The 22,770-nt window shown below is 38.0% G+C and overlaps 4 protein-coding genes across 7 annotated transcripts; 3 read left to right on the forward strand and 1 right to left on the reverse strand.

Annotated features, from left to right (window-relative positions):
- Window positions 1-2,016: 2,016 nt before the first annotated feature.
- On the forward strand, window positions 2,017-4,035 carry LOC137710374 (iron-sulfur cluster assembly protein 1-like). The gene is made up of 3 exons (XM_068449332.1): window positions 2,017-2,428; window positions 3,207-3,261; window positions 3,654-4,035. The coding sequence occupies exons 1-3, from the start codon at window positions 2,122-2,124 to the stop codon at window positions 3,811-3,813; spliced, it is 522 nt and encodes a 173-aa protein (XP_068305433.1). The 5' UTR covers window positions 2,017-2,121; the 3' UTR covers window positions 3,814-4,035.
- Window positions 4,036-5,363: 1,328 nt separating this feature from the next.
- Window positions 5,364-13,677, forward strand: LOC137710469 (pantothenate kinase 2-like). 2 transcript variants are annotated; one of them, XM_068449496.1, is made up of 23 exons: window positions 5,364-5,516; window positions 5,873-6,238; window positions 6,749-6,961; window positions 7,120-7,178; window positions 7,283-7,399; window positions 7,988-8,107; window positions 8,191-8,285; window positions 8,389-8,482; window positions 8,635-8,766; window positions 8,886-8,998; window positions 9,096-9,288; window positions 10,088-10,296; window positions 10,656-10,700; window positions 10,821-10,869; window positions 11,026-11,108; window positions 11,324-11,440; window positions 11,678-11,741; window positions 12,016-12,162; window positions 12,263-12,421; window positions 12,504-12,587; window positions 12,673-12,867; window positions 13,000-13,071; window positions 13,227-13,677. In XM_068449496.1, the coding sequence occupies exons 2-23, from the start codon at window positions 5,941-5,943 to the stop codon at window positions 13,314-13,316; spliced, it is 2,748 nt and encodes a 915-aa protein (XP_068305597.1). In that variant the 5' UTR covers window positions 5,364-5,516; window positions 5,873-5,940; the 3' UTR covers window positions 13,317-13,677. The 2 variants fall into 2 exon arrangements, with proteins under 2 accessions (XP_068305597.1, XP_068305598.1); XM_068449497.1 differs by lacking the exon at window positions 5,364-5,516 and adding an exon at window positions 5,582-5,775.
- A 2,592-nt stretch (window positions 13,678-16,269) lies between these two features.
- LOC137710409 (serine/threonine-protein kinase ATM) lies at window positions 16,270-20,627 on the forward strand. Of its 2 annotated transcripts, XM_068449419.1 has the most exons (3): window positions 16,270-16,528; window positions 16,752-19,520; window positions 19,644-20,627. In XM_068449419.1, exons 2-3 carry the CDS (start codon window positions 16,757-16,759, stop codon window positions 20,444-20,446), a joined length of 3,567 nt encoding a protein of 1,188 aa, XP_068305520.1. In that variant the 5' UTR covers window positions 16,270-16,528; window positions 16,752-16,756; the 3' UTR covers window positions 20,447-20,627. The 2 variants fall into 2 exon arrangements, with proteins under 2 accessions (XP_068305520.1, XP_068305519.1); XM_068449418.1 differs by having other exon boundaries at window positions 16,752-20,627.
- A 353-nt stretch (window positions 20,628-20,980) lies between these two features.
- On the reverse strand, window positions 20,981-22,510 carry LOC137710412 (uncharacterized). Of its 2 annotated transcripts, none has more exons than XM_068449421.1 (2): window positions 22,371-22,510; window positions 20,981-21,885 (listed from the first exon to the last, which is right to left on the reverse strand). In XM_068449421.1, exon 2 carries the CDS (start codon window positions 21,743-21,745, stop codon window positions 21,164-21,166), a length of 582 nt encoding a protein of 193 aa, XP_068305522.1. In that variant the 5' UTR covers window positions 21,746-21,885; window positions 22,371-22,510; the 3' UTR covers window positions 20,981-21,163. The 2 variants fall into 2 exon arrangements, with proteins under 2 accessions (XP_068305522.1, XP_068305523.1); XM_068449422.1 differs by having other exon boundaries at window positions 20,981-21,809; window positions 22,371-22,463.
- Between the last annotated feature and the right edge of the window lie 260 nt (window positions 22,511-22,770).

Here is a 22,770-nt window from a genome sequence, read left to right on the forward strand (position 1 = left end):
GAGATTTTTGGAATGCCAATAACAATTTCCCTTAAAAAAGTTAATACATAAGTCTAAAGCTCATTATGTATATTAGAGAACAACAACCCAGAACCCTAAGCCTTGCATTTAAATAACCAAAATTCCAAATAAACTAAAACCCTAGCCTAACTAGATTTACAGGCTTAACATTGTAGATGTTCATGCATTATTCTATCTTTTAAACGGAGTAAATTCAAAAGACACGACAATACGTGTGCAAAAAAAAAGTTGAGTGTATGCAAATCATTTCTCGCTAACATTCACTTTAATATATAAGTTAACAATTTACATATACGAATGAATAACTCTTTAACTGGAATGAACCAAGGTGTGCAAATTTCTTGAGTGCACGATTAACAAGAATTATTGACCAACTCATTTGCTCAAAACAGCATCATGGGGTAGATAATAAAACAGCCAACCGATTTGGACATATATACCAAGAAGGCAAGTGGTTGGAGGATGTCTTTTGTTTAAGTTTTTTGGAGTGAGTTGGTGGAATGGAGGTCCCCGAGCTTACACCAATTATATGCAGTTGCAATAGTGTTTGAAACCAGCACAATGAACATTAAGAACAAGATGGAGGAGAAGTTAGGTCAATGGTTATTAGGTTCCTTGTGGAACTCATCTATCTAGCTAACTACATCTTTCTCGCTTGTATATGATAATACCAATAACATAGCTTCATAAACAAAAAATTCAGATTAAAAAGATAATTACAATTATAGGTTACTCGAATTGGAAGCTAAGCTTGAGGTTGATTACGTGGGATGGTCCAACACGTCTCATTTATTAAAAAAAATTGGTTCAAGTTACAGCGAACAGACTTTAAATGCGTGGGTTAAAGATGTCAAAAATCATCTTAGATATGGATAACCATGGAGATTTGCACCTTTTAAACTCGATGAAACAAATATGATAATAAAACTCTCCACCTTAAAATTGTCTTGTATACCTGTTTAACACTTTAAAGTATTAAAAATATATGGTTTTACACAATTTTTTTTCAATTTAGAATTTTGTTTCTTCGTTGTTCAAAATTAGTAGTATTCTTTAGTATTTTTTTTGAGGGGGGGGGGGGGTGGGGAATTATTCTTTAGTATTTAATGTAATGCTAATTATGAATTATTTTGTATTACTTTAAAGAAAAAAAAATCAATACAAATAGAATGTGGATGCTTATGGCATTTGCATTTCCCGACCCGACCTACTTCTTTGTCATCTTTAACCTTAAGCCATTTTTCAAAAGTTGTTCTTTTTACACCCAGAAGTGGTCTTTGGACACCCAACTATCTTTGCAAATATACCAAATCGAACCCTTAATATATTATGCTTTATTTCATTAAAAATGAAACTTAATAGATACTAAAAAGGAATTTAAAACTAACAAAAAAACAAACTTTGCTATTTTGAAATACTAGCCTCTTGCCACATGTGTCACTCGACTCTTTTTTACTTATTTTAGATATTAATTTTTTTTAAATATATTTTAAAACATAATGAATATAATAATCGGTCTCACTATGTTTTTTTTTAATTTTTTAATTTTAGAAATCTTAATGAGAGAAAGGTAATTTGGGTATTAGAAAAGTTTCATTTTTTTGCCTTCTCCCTATGTATAGAGATTTAACAGTGGAGATCGACAGCGGCCTCACATCCTTTTTTTATTTTTCAATGTTAATTTCATTATTTACAAAAAAAAAAAGAATATAAATTTCTTTTTGTTTTATTCTGAAATATTTAAATGGGTTTTTGGGTCATTTTCTCTTAATTTTCTTCCAAAATTTTGGGTGTCCAAAAAACACTTTCGAGTTTAGACAAAACCACTCATTTTCCAATGGTAATATAAAAAGCCCGGGCCCGTTTACAATTGGACCAAGGTCCAAACAGCCCCAAATGGGTTCATGAAAACCCGAGTGAAATCTCCACCGTCCACCTGTCTACCTGTCCACAAGCTCACCCGGAAATCCGGGAAATTGATCCTCATTCTAAAACACTCTTCACCGCTATCCAAAACCGCAAATCCCTAATTTCGTATTTATCGTCTTCGTTCACAAAAATCGAATATTTCACCTGAAAATTTTGCAACCGCGGAGCAAAATGATGAGACTTGCGGCGAAGAGGCTTCTCCAAGGCGGCCGTCTGGGGTCACCGGAGGCTCAGTCGCCAGCGGTCCTGGGCCTGCCACGTATGTACCACGAGAGGGTGGTGGACCACTACGACAACCCCCGCAACGTCGGATCGTTCGATAAGAATGATCCGACGGTCGGCACGGGGCTCGTCGGCGCGCCAGCTTGTGGCGACGTGATGAAGCTCCAGATTAAGGTCGATGACAGCACGGGAAAGATTGTTGATGCCTGCTTCAAGACCTTTGGGTGTGGATCGGCCATTGCTTCTTCTTCTGTCGGTTAGTCACGTTTATATCTGTGTGTATATGTAAATATAGATATTCAGATATTTGTGTATGTTATTTACTGTTTGGTTGCCTAGAAAATTTTGGGGCAGACAAGAATGAATTTTTTTTTAATAGCAATCGGAATTCGAAGCATGCTATATGGACTGTAGTGTTTATTGATTGAATTCTTTGGTGATTTGTTGGATTAATTTGAGGTATGCTTAAGAATGTGTAATTTTGAGCTTATAACTTGTTCTGTTGGGTTGCCAATTAAAGATTGAATCCATACCTTTTCCCAACGTTTCGTATTTCATTCCAATTCATAGAGACAATGATTAATTTGTTTATTTGTGTAATCATCTGGGGAGGTTTGAATAATGGAAACAGCCTCTTTGCAAAGCAAGGGTAAGACTGTGTACGATATACTTTCCCTCACTCTCGCAGAGCTGGGAGCCTTGTTGGCTTGAGGTCGCTTTTTGCCCGTTTTGCTGTTTCAGTAATCAATCAACTGCATGTACAATTTGGGGTAACGGGAAATTTTGGCCCATTGAAACAAATTGGTTGTGTTGCTGCTTTCTTTGAAGCTCATAAATTAGGAATTGTAACATTTAAAGCTAATAAATTAGGAATTGTAACATTTATATAGGTTTAAGATGAATAATTGTTACTGTTTCATGGCTTATGAATCTTACCTTGCTTAGTTTTTGGTCTTAAATTGGCTAATATGATTCTTTTTGGACTGATATCTTTGATTTAATTTGTCTAATGCTGGGTTTGTATCTTCTTTCAGCTACGGAATGGGTGAAGGGGAAACAAATGGAGGAAGTCCTGACTATTAAGAACACGTGAGTTCTGCTCTTCCTCTTATATATTTGTCGAATATCTTTTGTTCATATTCCTTGCTGATATTGTCGTTAACATAATGGTCTTGGATATTTAATTGAGTGTAATTTTGGTTTGCATGATGCTAGTTTTGTTCTTTCGATATTAACTTGTTGGCTTTGTATGAACCTGTGACTTCTGCTGTTGTATTCTTGGCATTTAGTTAATATTATTATGCATGAGACTTACCATGGTGTCCTTCCGCCAACTAATCGATATTCATGTTATCATGTTTGAGCTCTGGTTTGCTGTTGCTCAAAGAGTTTGTTCTGCTGGAAGCTTTGATACTATGTGTGATTTTCTTCACTACATTTTTGCTCATTGCTTTGATTGATTCTTTTGAATGTCGTTGCAGAGAGATTGCAAAACATCTTTCCCTACCTCCGGTTAAGCTTCACTGCAGCATGCTCGCGGAGGATGCCATCAAGGCAGCTGTTAAAGACTATCAAGGCAAGCAAACCAAATCAAGTGGCAGTACAGAGGTATCTCCTGTGGAGAAGGCTGCCAATGCTTGATTTTTCTCATGTGAAATGATGATGAAAAATTAGAGTGGCCGGTTTTCTACCTGTCCGATGTTTACTAGATGTTTTAATAATACGGTTGTACTGGATGAGACTAGCGTCCGTCGATCCGTATTTTTTTCTATTTGTGTTCTTCTTTTCTCGTGGAATTGCAGCTGTATGAACAAACAAGCTTTTTGGGTACATATGAAAGATGGTTTTATGTGTTCATGTGGATCCTTAACATGTTCAAACTCCTTTTAGTTTAAACCTTTTTTCTAAATACAAAATTGCAACTTTGCACCCTATTTTGATTTTACGTTTTGTCCTGTATCCGGGTTGATTTTATTTTATTTATAAATATCGAAATGACACAAAATATTCATTTATGACGATGTAGTAAAATAATTGTGAGTGTTAGGTACCCTATTTCATAGCAAAATGTTTGAGTACATACTAAGAACCTTGCAACCAAAAAATTCTACCAAATCACAAAATAAAGTAACGTAGTTTAACTTCTGAAATCAACTACCAAAATAAAATGGATTTATGCCTTGGGTTTAATACCTGTTAGCAATATGGTAGCATAAAGTTGATAAAAAAAAGATTGACATCTTTATTTTGACCTCAATTTGCGTAGAAAAAACCTCGTTTCACCAAACAAATTGAACATGATAGAAGCGAATTGACTGAAGGTTTTCAAAGAGTGAAAATGAGTGAAAACGTAACTAGAGATAAAAGAAGGTAATTGATAACACGATAAATGTAAATTATCGCACTTAGTTCACAATTCAAAACATGACCCACAAAATTATAAATTTTTAGTTTCCTCCAATATTTTATATAGCCAATGATCCTTTTGGAACTAGACAATTTTTCCATCTGAGCTCCTAAATACAAAAATACTAATATACCGTGTACGTTGATGTTATGTTTTTTCGTTGAGTCAAGTTTGAGTGTTTTGAATATTGAAATGACACAAAATATTCATTTATAAATGTGTAAAATATCTGTGAGCCGGAAAAGGATTCTAGCCAGATCATTTTCCTGGAGATGAGATTTCGTGATCGTGACCGTTCATTGTATATTATGCAGTTATAAATCATTTCAAAATTTAAAATTTAAAATTTAAAATTAAATATAAATAGTATCTAAAAAAAATGATCGCATAATGTACGATGAACGATCGTAATCACGAAATTCCTAAGCACTTGCCAGGGACGATCTCTAGGGTTAAGTCCAATCAGACCCTTATAAATATAATCCCAAATCCCTCTCTCTCGTCTTCTCAAAACCGCCAACGATCCTCTTTTTTTTTTTTTTTTTTTTTTCTTCATCTTCTTCAATCGAAAAGGATTTGGGATCCTTTTCCAGCTGACGTGCCACGGTTTAATATTATTTTTTTTGTACTTTTAGGCGCGTGCAATACATGCGTGGAGAAGGAGAGTGGGACGACGAAATCAACATGGTATTTCTTCACGGGCGCCACAGCACGAAATCAGCGTATTGATCACGCGCTCCCTAAGCGAGTACGTGTACACCACCCAGCCCGCCACCGGAGGACAAACCAAGCCCGAGACACAACAACTGCTGAGTGCTGACTGCCCCAAATCTCCTTAACGAAAGGTACCAATCTTTTTGCAATCTGTCTCCTAAATCCTCGTATTACTGTGCTGCTGCCTTCACTCCTCTCGGATCCAAAGTCTCACACTTTAAAGGTTCCCATTTGATTTGTTTTTGTTGACATTCCAGTTCAACCACCTCCCTCCCACTTCCTCACCTAACCCCAACTTTTTAATTTACCATTGTTGTTGTTTTTTTAATCTTCTGGGTCCATTTCTTTCTATTTTTTTTTTCTGTTTAATTACATAATTTGCTTGTTTTTTCTTATCATTTGATGTAAATTCTGTCTTTGGTGGTCAAGATACATTTAAAAGCTTGACAATTTCAATTAATTTCAGCCCAATTTTCATCAAAGTCAGCAACTTTAATTCCAATTTCTTCAAAGTTTGTAAATTTAATCCATTTATTCTACTATTTTAATCAATTTTTAATTAATTGATTGTTTGTTTAGGTCAAAGTGGGCACACATAGGCCAAGGGGAAACAGTTGAGAGGTTGGGAAGGGTTGATATTTGGATTAATGGCTGGTTTAAGAGAGGACCCAGTTCTTGGAACTAACGATATAAAAGAGAGAGAGGGAGAACAAGAAGCTGACAAAATTAGTTATACTTTAGAGTCCCATGTGGTGATTAGAACAGAAGGAGAGGTTGAGAGAGATATGGCTCCGGCCACCGGAAGTTCGATTCACCGGTCGGGTTCCCGGCCTCAGTTGGACCTCAGCAAAGCTGCCATTCAAGGGAATTTTGAAGAGAGGGACCCTACAATTCTTCTGCCTAATCAGTCTGATGACCTGTCTCACTTGGCTTTGGACATTGGAGGTATAATTTTTATCCTTCACTTCAATCACTTGTTTTTGAAAGGTCTTGTGGTTTTTGGATTCTAAATTTTCTGTTTTGTTAGCTTTCACTGTATGGGATTGTGTTTTCTGTTGTTCTCTGCTTACCTTTATAGATTAAAGTGATCATCTTTTTTAAGGAAGGTAGAAGTTTGATTTAGTGGAGCAAGAGGCTTGTAGTTCAGTTGGTTAAGTGCGCTCACCCGTGCATGGAGGTCCCAAGTTTGATTTCCCCCTCCCCCAATATCACATGTATAAAAAAATGTTTGATTTGGTGAAGAGAAAGGGAAATTATGCATGCATTGCTATATCCAGTGAGAATGGCTTAATCGTGGTCGTTGGTGCTATAATTTGTGGTGTTTTAAGTTTAGTTGTGAATTTGTGATCAGTACCTGATTGTGTGAGATCGCCTGCAAAATTTTGAGTTCGAGGAAACTGTTTTAGTTTGTTTATAAAAATCGGTGTTTTAAGCGGTTTAATGGTTTAATGGCAGGATCTCTCATCAAGTTGGTGTATTTCTCAAGACATGAAGGCCAATCAATTGATGATAAAAGGAAGAAAACTTTGAAGGAGAGATTGGGAATATCAAATGGTAGTAGGAGAAGCTATCCTATTCTTGGTGGGAGGCTTCATTTTGTGAAGTTTGAGACGAACAAGATTAACGAGTGCTTAGACTTCATCTATTCTAAGCAGCTTCACCGTGGTGGTATATTCTTCTGGCTGTTATTTTCTCTTGCTGCAGTCGTTTTATTCAATAGCCAAGCATAGTAGATTTCTCGAACTTATATGATATTTGTGCTTGAATCCTTCAAGTTTTTAGCAAAAACATATACCTGTGTTCTAAGAAAGACTAATTGTGGATAGGAATGGATGCTCGTATCTGGAATCCTGATGCCCCAACCAATGAAAGTTCCGTAATTAAGGTAATATAATGGTTTATCGATCTTGTTTTGTATTTTGGAATTCCATTATTTCTGTGTATTTTTAGGGATCATACTAACATCAATGAGTGAATTCTTGCCTGAAGGCCACAGGTGGTGGGGCATACAAGTTTGCGGACCTCTTCAAAGAACGGCTTGGGGTTAGTCTTGACAAAGAAGACGAAATGAATTGTCTAGTGGCTGGAGCAAATTTTCTACTCAAGGTGGATGTTGATACAAAATAACATTTTCTTATGGATTAGTACTTTTTGCTCCTTTTGATGTGTTTTTCGTTTGAAAAATGACATGAACTTCTTGTTTGTCCATTAGTTTCCAGTAAGAACATTAAAAACTTCTAATTCTCTGCTCCTGGATGTTGACTTTGCCTCTATCAGTAAATTTGAGTTGAGTTCATATGTTACCAAGAAAAACAAACTTTAACTTTTGGCTTTTTGTTTCACTTCATTTGTGATATTAGAGATTTTTTTATTCGAGAAATCTGGCATCCAGTGTTTATTTGGTGTTCTCATATGCTCATCTCTCCTCCTTGTATATGGGAGTTCTATCGTTTAAGTGTTGAATGAATTACCGTGTGAAAAAAAAAAAAAAAAAAAAAAAAAAAAAAAAAAAACCACAATGATTTGGAATTATCACGATATTGTTCATTCATGGCTTGCTGATAAATTGTGTGGGTACCATACAGGGACGTCATCAAGTACTCATATTATCTTATAGTACAATTTTGCTTTCTTTCCTCCATCATAATCTTACTTCTCTGAGGGGTAATTATGTTCTACCCTGATTTCTAGTAGGCAATTCGTCATGAAGCTTTCACACACAAGGAGGGTCAGAAAGAGTTTGTGCAGATTGACCAGAATGAATTATTCCCGTATCTTCTAGTTAACATTGGGTCCGGTGTTAGTATGATTAAGGTAACTCTTTCTTATGTTTTCTTGTTATTAATTCGGGAGACTTGTTGAGTCTATTTATCATCAATTAACCTATGTTGCTCTAGGTTGATGGAGATGGCAAATTTCAGCGGATAAGTGGGACAAATGTTGGTGGTGGTACTTATTGGGGCTTGGGAAAACTGTTAACGAAGTGCAAAAGGTATTTTGTTCTTCGGATTAATGTTTTGTTGCTTTCTATTTTTCATCTTATCTCTTTCTAGAAGGTTTGTCCAGGTCTTTGACTAATTCATTCCCCGTATCAGTTTTGACGAGTTGTTAGAGCTGAGTCAACGGGGAGATAATAGGACTATAGACATGCTTGTCGGGGACATTTATGGTGGTATGGACTACTCAAAGGTATGCAGATTGTCTATTCTGTGGAGAACACTACTCTGAAGTTTGGAGCTGTAAATTAGTCCAGAAATTTTAATATTGATCATCATGAATTATGCAAATTTCCTTAATCTAGTAGAGTGACTAAGCATCCCTAATCATAAAACATGTTATAGATCGGACTCTCTGCGTCAACCATCGCCTCTAGTTTTGGGAAGGCTATTTCAGAAAAAAAGGAGCTTGAAGACTACAGTCCTGAAGATATATCCCTGTCTCTCTTACGAATGATTTCTTATAATATTGGCCAGGTGTTTTTTTCGCTTACAAGATTATGTTATTGTTACGCAATTTATGTTGTGCCTTATTCGAATACGTGATATCTAAAGATGTGCTGATTTTGGTGATCTGATTGGACTGTTTGGTGCAGATAGCTTATCTAAATGCACTACGGTTTGGTCTGAAGCGAATATTTTTTGGAGGTTTTTTCATAAGGGGTCATGCTTATACCATGGACACTATCTCCTTTGCGGTTCAGTTCTGGTACACATACAACTTACTTATCAAGAGTTTGTGCGGATTTACACATACAACTGCTTTATCTTAAAGTTTGAAAATATTGGATGTGTGTGTTTTTTAGGTCAAAAGGAGAGGCACAAGCAATGTTCTTGAGACATGAAGGTTTTCTGGGAGCTTTAGGTGCATTTATGAGCTATGAAAAGCATGGTCTCGATGACTTGATGGTCCATCATTTAGTTGAAAGATTTCCTATGGGCGCACCATATACTGGAGGAAAGATTCATGGTCCACCACTTGGGGATTTGAACGAGAAGGTAAAGTGTTATCAGAGCTGAAAAGACCTGACCTCGAGCTGCTGACCCTCTGATAATAATGGATCTGGGTTGTATGGTTTTCTTTTGTTTAGTTTCAGGAAGGCATTAATCCATCTTTAAATATATCAGCCTCAAAAAAAAAAAAAAAAAAAGAAGCAAGTAATGTCAAATCATTTATAATCAGAATTCAGAATGTCCCGCAACGTATCACAGCTTTTTGTTCTGGGAGTGGAAAAGTGACTCCACTACAACGATGCTCCAGAATCACATCTTTTGATACTATTCCAAATAAATAACTCAGGCATCTTTAAAAATTAGATTCTTGGAGCAACTATACAGGCGCATATATTCTTTCTAAAGGCCAACTTGATTCAGAGGCAACAGGTTGATGAATTTCCATAAGAGCTGCCTGAATTTGGAATATAGGAATAGGAAAGGTTGGGCAATCAGCTGCGGTTTACATTGTGATCGACTTTTCAGTATGTACAACTACAAGCCATTGTTTCTGACTGGTCTCACCATGAATGCTCCTATATATCATTCTGGAATGAGATTAGCTTTGATTTTATCGTACTTTAAGTCTTTTCTTCATGTTGTTATCCGGGATTTGATGATGTTCTTGTTCACGTTACTTGTATCAGTTTCTTTACTAATAAAATTTGGGTTTCTTATGAAAGAAGGGAAAAGACTATAGTCTTATTGTTATGCTTCTTAATGGTATTTGGAAAGATACTATATTGCCTTTTGCAAGTATGACTAATAAATCTTAGTACTTATGAGTCGGAAACCTTGAATGCAGATTTCATGGATGGAAAAGTTTGTTCGCAAGGGGACTGAGATTACTGCTCCAGTACCAATGGCTCCACCTGGAACTACTGGACTTGGAGGCTTTGAAGTTCCTTCGTCCAAAGGAGGTACTCTGCGTTCTGATGCAAGTGCTTTAAACGTTGGGGTTCTCCATCTGGTGCCCACTTTGGAAGTCTTTCCATTATTGGCAGACCCAAAAACGTAAGTTAACTTACAGATTGTTGTTGATCATTACTCTCCTAAGATTGTAGCTGGGGCTTAGATTAGTTGGTAACTGAACCTCTCTAATAGAGTGGAGGTTCCAAGTTCCAACACACCCTTCCCATATGTCGGAATATCCTCACAAAGCTTGTGCTTATACGGAACTTCAGCAGTTTCACTCAGTGTATTGGTATCGTTTACAGTGATACGAGTGAGACCTTAATATGTTTGTGCTGTCATGAGTCACATCTTGTACTAGGATCTTAATTATTGGCGCTTTTACACTATATTAGTTTTTTCTTAATCTTTCATGCCTTTTACATTAAATACTTGTTTCCTTCATTTTTCTGATGTTACAGGTATGAACCCAACACTATCGATCTCTCAGATCACGGAGAGTTAGAGTGAGTACATGCTGTTACTTTCCTGTTTGTTTAGAAATCCATAGAATTCATCTGCACAACGTTAGTAATTATGTCGATATTAGTTTGCTGTGTGTAATTTGGGGTGTCTTCATGGTATAGGTACTGGTTCACTGTGCTGTCAGAGCATCTACCAGACCTTGTTGATAAGGTAAACATTAGCATTCGTCAGAGCATCTGTTCATATAACTATATCATCTTTCCCTGTCTGAAGCTTTATAGGCAACCAGATGTTATGTGGTTGTGCATTTCCAGTTTGTTTTATTATTGATTTATGACTTTGAGAGGTCGGTTTGAAACATGGTAGGCAGTGGCAAGTGAAGGTGGGACAGATGATGCTAAAAGAAGGGGTGATGCTTTTGCTCGTGCCTTTTCTGCTCACTTGGCACGGTAACTATGCTCTCTGAGAAATTACAATTCATATTTGTTGTATATAACATTTTGATCAGTCATAAGGTTTGAGACTCCCAGTTCTGTTCATGCAAGTTTGCAATGCTATCACATGTCCTGTCTGAAACCTGTTTTCTTATAAATATAAGTTCTTACAGATCCATTAAATTTGATATGTACTTATTCTATTTAAGAACTTCCAACTGGCCGTATAGGTTGATGGAGGAGCCTGCTGCATATGGAAAGTTAGGGTTGGCCAATCTATTGGAGCTGAGAGAAGAATGCTTGAGGGAGTTCCAATTTATTGATGCGTATAGAAGTATAAAACAAAGGTAATTTCACTTTATTTCATAAAGCTGATAAGATGATTTCGATCAAGTTCTAGCACGTATACTCTTTCACAAGTGATGTGGATGAGAGTATGACAATAACTCTGAGGGTTCTACCTCATCAACCAATTTACGGGTGCCTTTAGATAGTGTAAAAGAAAGTCTTGCCTAATGAAAGTCATTGTTAATTTACTTCACTCATGGTGATTCTAACCCTCTCCTGCTTTATGAATTTAACAGGGAAAATGAGGCATCACTTGCTGTTTTAGCTGATCTGCTAATGGAGCTCGATGGTATGAGTGAGGTACTATTCCCATTCTTCGTTGAATATGGTTGTTACCATACGCCATTATGGTATCTGTTGATATTTATCCGATTCATCTTTCACTGTCGTTGCAAAAGTTTAAAGAGTATGGAAGCCTACTCTATGTTGGTTAAACTGTGGTAAATATAACTTCTTGTGGGCACCTGGCTACATTTTTGGATGGTACAATTGGTTCCTTCCAGTACAGTTGAGCCATTCCATCTGACACTTTTGAACCGGTGTTCTGATCATTTGAAACCTTCTTAATTTACAGGAAGCAAGACTGCTTACCCTTATTGAAGGTGTTCTTGCTGCGAACATTTTCGACTGGGGATCCCGTGCTTGCGTGGATCTCTATCACAAAGGAACGATCATTGAAATCTATAGAATGAGCCGCAATAAGATGCAAAGACCTTGGCGCGTAAGTGGATTCAAATCCAAGTTCCCATGTCCTTTCAATTGTTTTAAATTAATTGCCAATTGGCTATTCATATGTAAAAGAGCTTTTAATATTTATGCAGGTGGACGACTTTGATGTTTTCAAAGAGAGAATGTTAGGATCTGGAGATAAAAAACCTCGTCCACATAAAAGAGCTTTGCTATTTGTGGATAACTCGGGTGCTGACGTTATTCTAGGAATGCTGCCCTTAGCACGGGAACTTCTCCGACGGGGAACAGAAGTAAGTTTATTGCTGCCCAAGGCTCAATCCGTATCTAATTAAGTTATTCAATGAAAACGCCATAATAAGATTGATTTTGCAGGTTGTTTTGGTTGCCAACTCCCTTCCAGCTCTAAATGATGTGACTGCAATGGAGCTTCCTGAAATTGTTGCCGAAGCTGCCAAGGTTAGTCCACAAGCACGATTTCTTTCGTTGTATAGTATATATAAAAATGACGAGGGAAAAAGAAACTGATTCTTCTAGTCAACAGCATTGTGACATTCTTCGCAGAGCTGCTGAAGCAGGAGGCTTGCTTGTGGATGCAATGGTTAGCACTCTAGATGGCTCTAAAGGAAATTCATCTTCGGTTCCCTTGATGGTTGTTGAGAATGGTTGCGGCAGTCCTTGCATAGACTTACGGCAAGTTAGCTCTGAGCTAGCCGCTGCTGCAAAAGAGGCCGATTTGGTATGATGCTCATTCAAACTCTAAAACCATTGTCAAGCATTACTAATAACATAATAAATACCCGAAGACAAAAAACGAATGACGTAGAAAAACTCTTCAATTCATTCTATTGACTTAACACTATCCGTGCAGGTTATCTTGGAAGGCATGGGCAGAGCTCTTCATACCAACTTTAATGCGAAGTTTAAATGCGACGCTTTAAAGGTGAGGATTTCAATGGTTCTCTTACTTTGGTGTGATGTTTCCATTAGCCGGTATTCCCAGTAAGACAGAGAACCAAGTGAACTTTGATCCAACCTGCCATAGGATTCTAAGGTTTTCTTTTACACAGCAATAATAAGAACCGACTTCTTTTGCAGCTTGCAATGGTGAAGAACCAAAGGTTGGCCCAAAAACTGATCAAAGGTGACATATACGACTGCGTTTGCAGATACGAACCAGTAAGTTAAAAGCTCCAGTTCACAGCTTCTCGTAGCGTCCGATTGTAAGCCATGAGAGGTCTCGATCTCAGGAGACAACTGCTCGATACAAAAACGAATAAAGCTTATGATTTTATGCTGACTTACAAGGACCCCAATTTCGTGGCGGGGTTAATGGTTCTCTTCTTTGTATGTTACGTATTTGTTCATCGCCATCCGAAAGGATGCGGCTTTCGCTTGTGTATTCAAAATCGAATCAAAATAACGTCGTCGACAAAGTTAAAATAAGAGGAAAAATAAGGAACTTTACCGAAAAGCTTTCGGTACTGTTCATTTTAACAAAAAATCATATTTTTATATTAAAAAATCAATATTAATACTATTCATTTTATCTTTTATTTTGTTCTCGTTAAAATTCAAAATTTTCAAGTTTTTTTTTTATAGTTTTCCTAAAAATAATTAAAATTGTCGCCAAAGGTCATATATTGCAAGCAACTAGTTTTTATCTACGCTTTGTAACAGTCACTATCTTGAATATTTTTCTGATTAAAGTAAAATCATGTTTATTGTTTGACCAAAAAAAGATAAAAATATGCGGTCCTGGTTTACAATGTATGAACATATTCTATTTTTTATGGGATCTGCATGTTTTTCAATTTAAATTGCTATAAAATATTTTAGGTAAGTGACAAAAAACTACCTTAACTATAAGTCTTATAACACTATCATACCTCATCTTTTAAAATTGACAATGTCATACCTCATCTTTAGAATTTGATCTTATGTTATATCTTTCGTCAGCTAGGTGTGAATTTCTCAGTTAAATGTTGACATGACTTGATCCGAGACCCACTTTCTATTAAAAATTTAACAAAATATTATTAAAAACTAAAAAAAATCATTTAATATTTTTTAAATATTAAAATAATTAAAAAAAAGTTAAAAAAAAAAACCCTTAGTTCGTCCCTTCCCCCCCCCCCCTTTTCTCTCTCTTCTCCCCCATCTTCATCTTCTTCCTCCTTCCTGCAACCCAGAAAAAGAAAAGAAAAAAAAACCAATTTGTCTTTCTCCCTCACCCATCCTCAGTTTGTCTTCCCCACTCCCCACCCACCCCCAACCCCATCTTCTCCCCCACCTGAGCCCAACCAGCAACCCAAAAATAAAAATAAAAAAAAAATGTTCATCTTCCCCGACCCCCCTTCCTTTCTTCCCCTCTCCCGTCTTCCCTAAACCCTCCGCACCCACTACCTGCAACCCAAAAAAAAAAAAAAAAAAAACCCAGATTCCGTTGAGGTGGAATCGGGAAACCTTCGCCAGGGCGATTTCACGGGTGGAGAACTTGGGCACGGAGAAAATGGGGGGACTGGGTGTGGAGGGAAGAGGGTGGGTGCGAGGTTGGGTGCGGAGGGCGGGTGCGAGGGTGGATGCGAGGTTAGGTGCAGGGAGAAGACAGGGTTGGGGGGGGGTGGGGAGGGGGGAAGAAGACAATTTTTTTTTTCTTCTTCTTTGCAGGAAGGGGGAAGATGATGAAGATGGGGGAGAAGAGAGAGAATGGAGGAAGGAAATGAACTGAGGTTTTTTTTTTTTTTTTTTTTAACTTTTCATTATTATTTTAATATTTAAAAAATATTAAATGATTTTTTTTAGTTTTTTTTATATAATATTTTATTAAATTTTTAATAGAAAGTGTGTTTCGGATTAAGCCATGTCAGCATTTAGAAATTCACGCCAAGCTAACGGAAGATATAACATTGGACCAAATTCTAAAGATGAGGTATAACATTGTCAATTTAAAAAATAAAGTAGAATAGTGTCATGAGACCAATAATTAAGATAATTACCCAAATATTTTTGGCTAGCAAGTTGATACTCCGATCATACTCTTATCATTTTCTAATCAAATTTACGAGCTACTCAACTATCTTCCGTTTAACGAGTTGGGATTGGAAATTATACTTTGAATTCTTTAGAATATTCTATTGTATTTTTATCAAAGTTAAGCAAACTACAAGATTGACCAATTATAATAATTAGCCATTAAACTTTCATCTATATGAATTTTTTTTTTTTTTAACAAACGATATTATTTACATTAAGGAGAGGGAGTAGGCTTAGCCTCACAATAGACTAGTAATAATGTGGTTCAAATTCGTCTTTGACGAAAATCGATCTAACACCTCTCACTTAAAAGTGAAGAGAAATACCGACCGTATTACTAAGTGGTCTATATGAATTAAATCTGAGACTTCCACTGTTAGATGGTTCTAGTTGCGTAATCAAAGACGTAATCTCTTTGATATTTGAGAAGTAGACTTAGACAAGGGGATAATTTGTTGATGTTAAGCTAATTTAGTAATTTACAAAAGAAACAGGTCAAACAGTAACATTTTCATCTTTATTTAAAGGGAACTTTAATGAAAGTTTCCGGTACTGTTTACTTTAATGAAAAATCATATTTTTATATTAAAAAGTCAATCCTGATACTATTTATTTTACCCTTTATTTTGTCCTTATAGTTAAAACTCAAAATTTTCAAACAATTTTAATTAGTTTTCTTTTATTTAAATGGGTGATTTAACTGTTAACTATCATAGTTCTTTTTTAAATATCGACTATCGCTTGAAGTAATAGCATAATTTTGCCCCGGGGACAAACATGATGCTAAAAGCAGAGCCAATGACTTCAAAAAATACATGTGTAAAAGTTTAAACTCAAATGCAGATAACACATTATAATAGTAGAAAACAATAATGTCTATGTAACTTAGTGCAGATACAATCTCTTTCATTCTTATTATTTAACAATTTAACGCATTATTTCAAAAAAAATTAATCTACTCATATTATCATTTGTATATAAATAAATAAAAAAATAGAAAGTTAAACTCAAATCCCTTGGGATTGAAAAACGAAATCATGCCAAAGGAGAATCAAATATAACTAAAGTGCTTGAGCTCTCACGTGCATTGGAGGACCTGGTGACCGCAAAAAGCCACCATTACGTACGGACATTTTGCTTCAACATAGCCGAGAGCGACTCACTCCCTCACTCCCTCACTCTCTCTCACCCACTCACTCGGTTCGAAACGCATCTTTCGCCTCTCGCCCTTTTTCCCACAGGTTCCTCAAAACTTCCAACTCTCAAGCGTCTCACTCTCCGACCCATCAATCTCTTCCAACTTAGGGTTCTTCTGGGATCACACAGGCTCAGCACTCATGGAATAAGCATGGATTTTTCTTGAGGTAATTTCATTGGGTCCTCTTCTGTAATTTCTTTCTTTTAGTTTATTGTTCTTCAATTCTAATTTTATGATAAGAAATTTGTCTAAAATTTAGATTTTTCCTTTCATTCTGCCCTCAAAGTTTTGCATTTTTCTTTTGGGTTCTGAATTTTTTTAGTGATAATAACAAAGCTTTGTTCTTTTTTTGTTTTTTTTGTTTTTCGTTTTTTTTTTTCCTTCATTAGGTTTGATGTTGGGAAAAATTAGTGGACTTGTTGGGAATTTGATGACAATGGAGAGGCCAAAGACCCCAGAAACCCTAGAAGCTCAAAACCCTAGTGGTAAAACCCTAGAAGGGGCATCTGGGTTGTTAGGGTGGAGTGAGAACTGTACTGGGTTGGAGTCTTTTCCCGGAATTTTGGGAGGTAATGGAGAAGGAGTTGGTGTTACTGGTAATGACGTTGGACTTGGCTATGTGGAAGGGGTGACTCAAGCAGTGGAAGCCGAGAAGGGAGTTCTGGATGGTAATAACGGAGAGGATTTGGGATTGTTGGGTGTGGATGCAATTTCTGGTGTGTTTAATAGTTGCAAGAATGGTGTGGGGGTTGAGGAGGTTTGTTGGCTTAATGTTAAGGTTGGTGGGGGAAATGAGGCTCAGATGGGCTCTCAAAGGTTGCCATCAGATATGGGAGCTGATGTTCAGATGGATTTTGTGGAGCTACAGTTGGATGTGAACGGAAATTTGGGTGGTAATGAGAATGAAGAGGGTGGAGGTGATGTGGAAAACAATGCTCAAATGGGTTCCCAAAGGTCGCCATCAGATAAGGGAAATGGCATTCAGATGGATTTTGCGGAGCCACAGTCAGATGGGAACGGGAACTTTGAGGACTTGGGTGGTAATGAGAATGAAGAGGGTGGAGTTGATGTGGAAAATGATGCTCAAATGGGTTCCCAACAGTCGCCATCAGATAAGGGAAATGACGTTCGAATGCTTTTTTTGAAGCCACCGTCAGATTGGAACAGGAACTTAGAGGACTTGGGTGGGACTGAGAATGAGGAGGATGGAGTTGAGAAGATAGCTGATGATGATGATGGTATGAATGAAGGCAAAGCGTTGGGATTGAACGGGATTGACTCATCAAGCAAGAAGATAGAAGTTTCCGATGATGGTATATCGCTGTTCGTGGATTTTAGTGGCCCTCCACCGGGATTTATTGACGATGATCTTCAGGTGGCAAGTTGTCCTGGATTTGCAAGTACAGAAACTGTAGACGAATTTGGAGATGATGGACAGGAGAAGGATATTGATTATCAAGACTATGATTTTTCTGCAGGCGATATTGTATGGATTAAAACCAAAACCCAGACATGGTGGCCTGGTAAAATTTATGATCCAGTTTATGCATCAAAGTTTGGTGCCGGTGGGGATCCAGGGGGCTGTCTACTAGTTGGATATTTTGGGATGAGTCATGTAGCATGGTGCCATACATACCAACTAAAACCTTTTCATGAGTACTTTGAGCAGATGTCGGGCCAAAGCAAGGCTAGAATATTCCTTGGAGCTGTTGAGAAGGCTCTTGAAGAGTTTGGTCAGCTTGTAAAATTGAATATGACTTGTATGTGTGTTTTGAAAGGAAATTGTCAGTCAACTGGTGAAGCAGAATCTAACAAAGGAATTCCCATGCCTGAGCGCAAATCTGGCAAACTTGGTGAATTTTCAATTGATCATTTTAATTCTGCAGAGTTTCTTGCGCATCTCAAAAATCTTGCACTGGTTGTTTCCATGAGTGGCATGCTTGATTTTGCTGTCAAACGAAATCAATTATCAGCCTTCTACTGCTCCATAGGGCACAGCCAACTGCCTATGCATCTACTCCGGGAAACAAATGATGCTGAAGATGGTGATTGCAAGTCAGTGGCTAAACGAAATATCAACATTCAGGGTGGATATGGAGATACTGAGCTAGATGAAGAGTGCTTGAAAAGCACACCGTTAAATAACTCTCAGAAGAATGAAGGAAATGAAGTGTTAGACAAGGTTTTTGATGGAGACAATATTGCTGATGAGGGTTTCATCTCAGGTTCAAAATCGAGGAGGAGAAAGGTGAAGAGGGATTCTGACTTTGAATATGGCGATGTTGGAAATGAGGGAATGACTGCAAAAGGCATTGAATCAAGAGAACGGAAGAAGAGCAGGTACTTGTCTAAACCAAACATAAACTTGGGACTGAAGGGATTGCCTGCTGAAGTGGATGATGAGGGAGAGGCTGCAAATGTTGATGCCGACCAGTCTGGTGGGCCGTGTTTTAATTTTAAATTTACTGGTAAGAAATTCTGGAGAAAGTGGTATGAAAGGCTTACAGGTGAAAGTAACATATCTGGTGACTCAAACTTAATAAATGCATCTTCTGCTGAGTTGCTTTCTGAAGTCTACTCTACAGCTGTCAATTGCCTATATCCAAACGAAAATAAGACATTTGATTCAGTTGCCTGGTTTGTGTCTAGATTCAGGATTTCAGTATTTCATGATGAATCTATTTGTGAAGTCTATCGTAACAATATGGCTGGTCAGGAAGATGCTAAACCTTACCTGTTGGGATATAGCGGTCAAAATGAGGCAAAATCCGAACCAAAGAAAAGGAGGAGGAAGTCTAAGTTGAAGAGTCCAGATGGCAAAGATGCTGCCAGCATGCCAAACCTAGTTCAAAGCACTTCAACTGCTACAAAGAAAAGGGGACGACCAAATTTGGGAAGGTTGAAGACTAAATCCCTTTCTGGACTGTCAGATGTGAATATTGGCATCGCCCTTGATAGCTATATTGTGCAAGAGTCGTCGGATGTACACCCTCTCATGCCGTGTGGTAAGCAAAAGAATAGAAAGATCGATGATGTAGTGAGTCCTGTTTGTCTGCATATTAAACAAACTACTGGAATACCGGATTTAAATGGGAACAATCTTCTACCTAGTCTTCTCGTTGATGATCAACAGGCTATTGGCACTGCTGCTTCTGAAGGTAAAGTTGTGTTAGAAAATAGGTTAGGGAATGAAACGGCTTCAGAGCATTTGAAGTCTAATATCCCTGCTGGCTTTGTAGATGTGAATGTTAACAATGTGAAACCTGGTTCGTTGGTTGTAGATCTGCGTGTTTCTCCTCAAGCTTTGTCTCGCCTGGATCCCAAACAGATTACGGGCTTACTCTCAGCTGAAACTAGGCCTGCACAGAGAAGGAGAAAGAGAAAGGAGAAAGCAGAACCAAAGCCTCCGGCTGATGGTATTCCAGATTTGAATGGAAGCAGTGCTGAATGCAACTTATTTGGAAAGGCATATCAAGAGCCTAATGGCCTTACGCCTCCAATTAAACCAGAGCGGAAGAGGAGGAGGAGGAGAAAAGGAGAAGCTACTGCTATGCAGTGGAAACTGGATGTGAATAATGGTAAAGCTCAGATTAATGATAAGGCTCTGGCAACTGCTCTTATGTTAAACTTTTCCCCAGGAGTATCAATGCCTTCAAAAGATGATTTAATTTCAACATTTTGTCGGTTCGGACCTTTGAAGGAATCAGAGACACAGTTGTTGAAAGATCCTGGTAGTGCCCAGGTTGTATTCATGGAAAATGCTGATGCTGGAGAAGCACTTCGGAGTCTAGAGAAGGACAACCCCTTCTGTGGAAACCTCGTTAGTTACAAGCTCTTCCATCTTCCATCTGTCTCCAGGGTTTTAGAACCAGGTTGGTCTCTCCCAACAGGTCTAGCCTCTCCAAGTTTGCCTGAAAAGGCCCCTTGCCTTGACTTCATAAGGCAGAATCTTCAGATGATGACATCGATGTTGGAGAAGTCGGGTGACAATCTTTCTCCGGAGATGCGAGCAAAACTGGAGTGTGAAATCAAAGCCCTCCTGGAGAAGGTGAGCTCCATGACCGGTTCTTCCTCCTCTTCTTAATTGGAAACGAAGGTTATGGAAGTCCTATATGGGTTGTCTGTAATGTAGCAACTCCTTCGGGCTGGCTTTGTAGCTGATATAATGTTACAATTGGAGACCTATGTAATTTATTGCATGTAAGGCACAGGCAAATGACCTATTGCATTCGAACCTCTCTATCTCTAGTAATTTCGTTTTTCGTTATATCATCCCTCTCTCTCTCTCTCTCTCTCTCTATCTCTCTCTCTCGCAATAGCCAAATGACCTATTGCCAAAGTGAATGAAGCTGAATTTGAACAATGACGAGGTTATCTCGCACATGTTGGACCATTAGGTTTTCCTGTCTAGACTGGTTTGTTTGCGGTTTTCAACAAAACAGATCGGACCATTAGGTTTTTCTGTTTAAACCGTTATCGTTCAGTTTTCAGCCTGGTCGGAGTTTTGGTTTTCCATGGTGGTGGCAATGGACTGCCTTCAACGCCAGACGGCAAATTGGTCAACCAGTGTTTCAATCTTCAAGACCGCTGGAAAATTTATTTCAAACCAAGCTTTGCAGAACATTAATGCTTCATATCAATTTTGTAAAATGGCTAATGCCTGTAATCCATTCACAACACAAAACTCATATTCGAAAACTGCAAAACTTTCCGGAGATCAAGAAACCCGATCGAACAGAAACAACGATGCAAATCGTTTCAGGAACACAATGTAACCAACAAAGTAAAAGAACTTCGAATACTACTCCATAACAGCAACTCCTCCAGCAGCCTTTATTTTCTCAATTATGTCATTTGCTTCCTCTTTGGTAACCCCTTGTTTAAGCACACAAGGTACCTTCTCGACGAGATCTTTTGCCTCCTTCAATCCCAGACTGGTAAAAGTCCTGACTTCCTTGATCACCTTGATTTTTGCAGCAGCATCGAACTTCTCCAATTTCACATCAAAAGCCGTCTTCTCCACCTTCTTTTCCTCAGCCTTTGACCCAGCAGCTGCCCCTCCCTGTGAACCCAGGTCCATGCCTTCTGTTGATATGGGCTGCAGCTTCGGATGCCTTAGCCTTTCAGCAAGAGTAGGACCAAGTTGGCGGCGTTCTTCAGGGGCCAGTGCTGCGATTCGCTCAGCAAGCTGAACGATTTTATCTGAAGGTGGAGGTCTTGGGCCATACGGATCATAGAATGCAGGATATTTGTACTTTTTTGGCTTGGCACTGGGATCCCGGGGCACAAAATCAGGTTGGAAGCAACGAAACTGCAAAGGACCAGTTGTTTCAGGGAGAGTAGGACGCGCACGAAAAGATCTAGCAAGCGCAATGAGCCTCATGTTTCTTTTTGGATCAGTGGAAAAATTGCCTCATAGAATGAAAGATAGCTGATAAGGCTGTTATCTGCATTAACCAAGTTGCACCATTGGGTTAGTATAGAACAATCAGACCGAATGGAAAATGTCAAGAACTCGCTTGTCTGGAGGGAAAAACAGAGAAGAAACTTCAATTAGCAAAGGGAAGAACACTCCTTTTAACTGTACGTTTTACGAATGCAACATCAGCCTTACAGATTGGTTAAGTCTACAACTTTAGACTCGTTCTATATGTCAAATATGACAACAACAACAACAAAAAATACCAATAAGAACAGAGTAAAATTAATAGAGGAATTCAAGGGGGCATTTCCACAAACATGTGGCGTGCCAGGACAATGGCTCGTAGAAACAGACAATTTCCCAGAAAATAATACTCAAAAGCTATTAAATTTTCCGAACTGACACAATATTAAGCAATCCCATTAGCTTAAAAATCTCAGGATAATCCTTTCGATTCCCTCTTTACTAAAAGATCGTAAATGTGGTTCTGGGTTTCTCACAAAACTCAAAAATCTCCACGGAAGAAAACAAAACCATCTGAATTCGTAAGAAAGATTTAAGAGAAGCCCATAAGGAAGAAACTCACCGTAGTTTTATAAGCGCGAGCCAAAACAGCCGCCAACTCCAGGAGAGCCAATTGAGGCAGAGAGAGCAAACAGACGTCGGAGATGACTCTGGACCGTGGAAGCGTATATATGGTCGGGGTCGGTTACTATTGACCCAACTAAAATGATCTCTTTGCCTAATTTGCCCAAAGTTTCTGGGCTGGTGGACACAGTAATCTACTCTAGGCCCAATAATATGTCCCAACCTAATTAAGAAAATCTTACCTTTTTCAGAACAACTTACATAAAATGAATTCACAATCACGTGGTGCTCCGATTGAATAATGATGTGCCATGTAGAGAAAAAATTACACATAGTAATGCATTGTTGAGCAAAGAACTACGCTACGTGATGGTAAATCTGTTCTATATAAGTCTTTC

Source organism: Pyrus communis, chromosome 12, assembly GCF_963583255.1.
Source record: "Pyrus communis chromosome 12, drPyrComm1.1, whole genome shotgun sequence".
Classification (NCBI taxonomy): Eukaryota; Viridiplantae; Streptophyta; class Magnoliopsida; order Rosales; family Rosaceae; genus Pyrus; species Pyrus communis.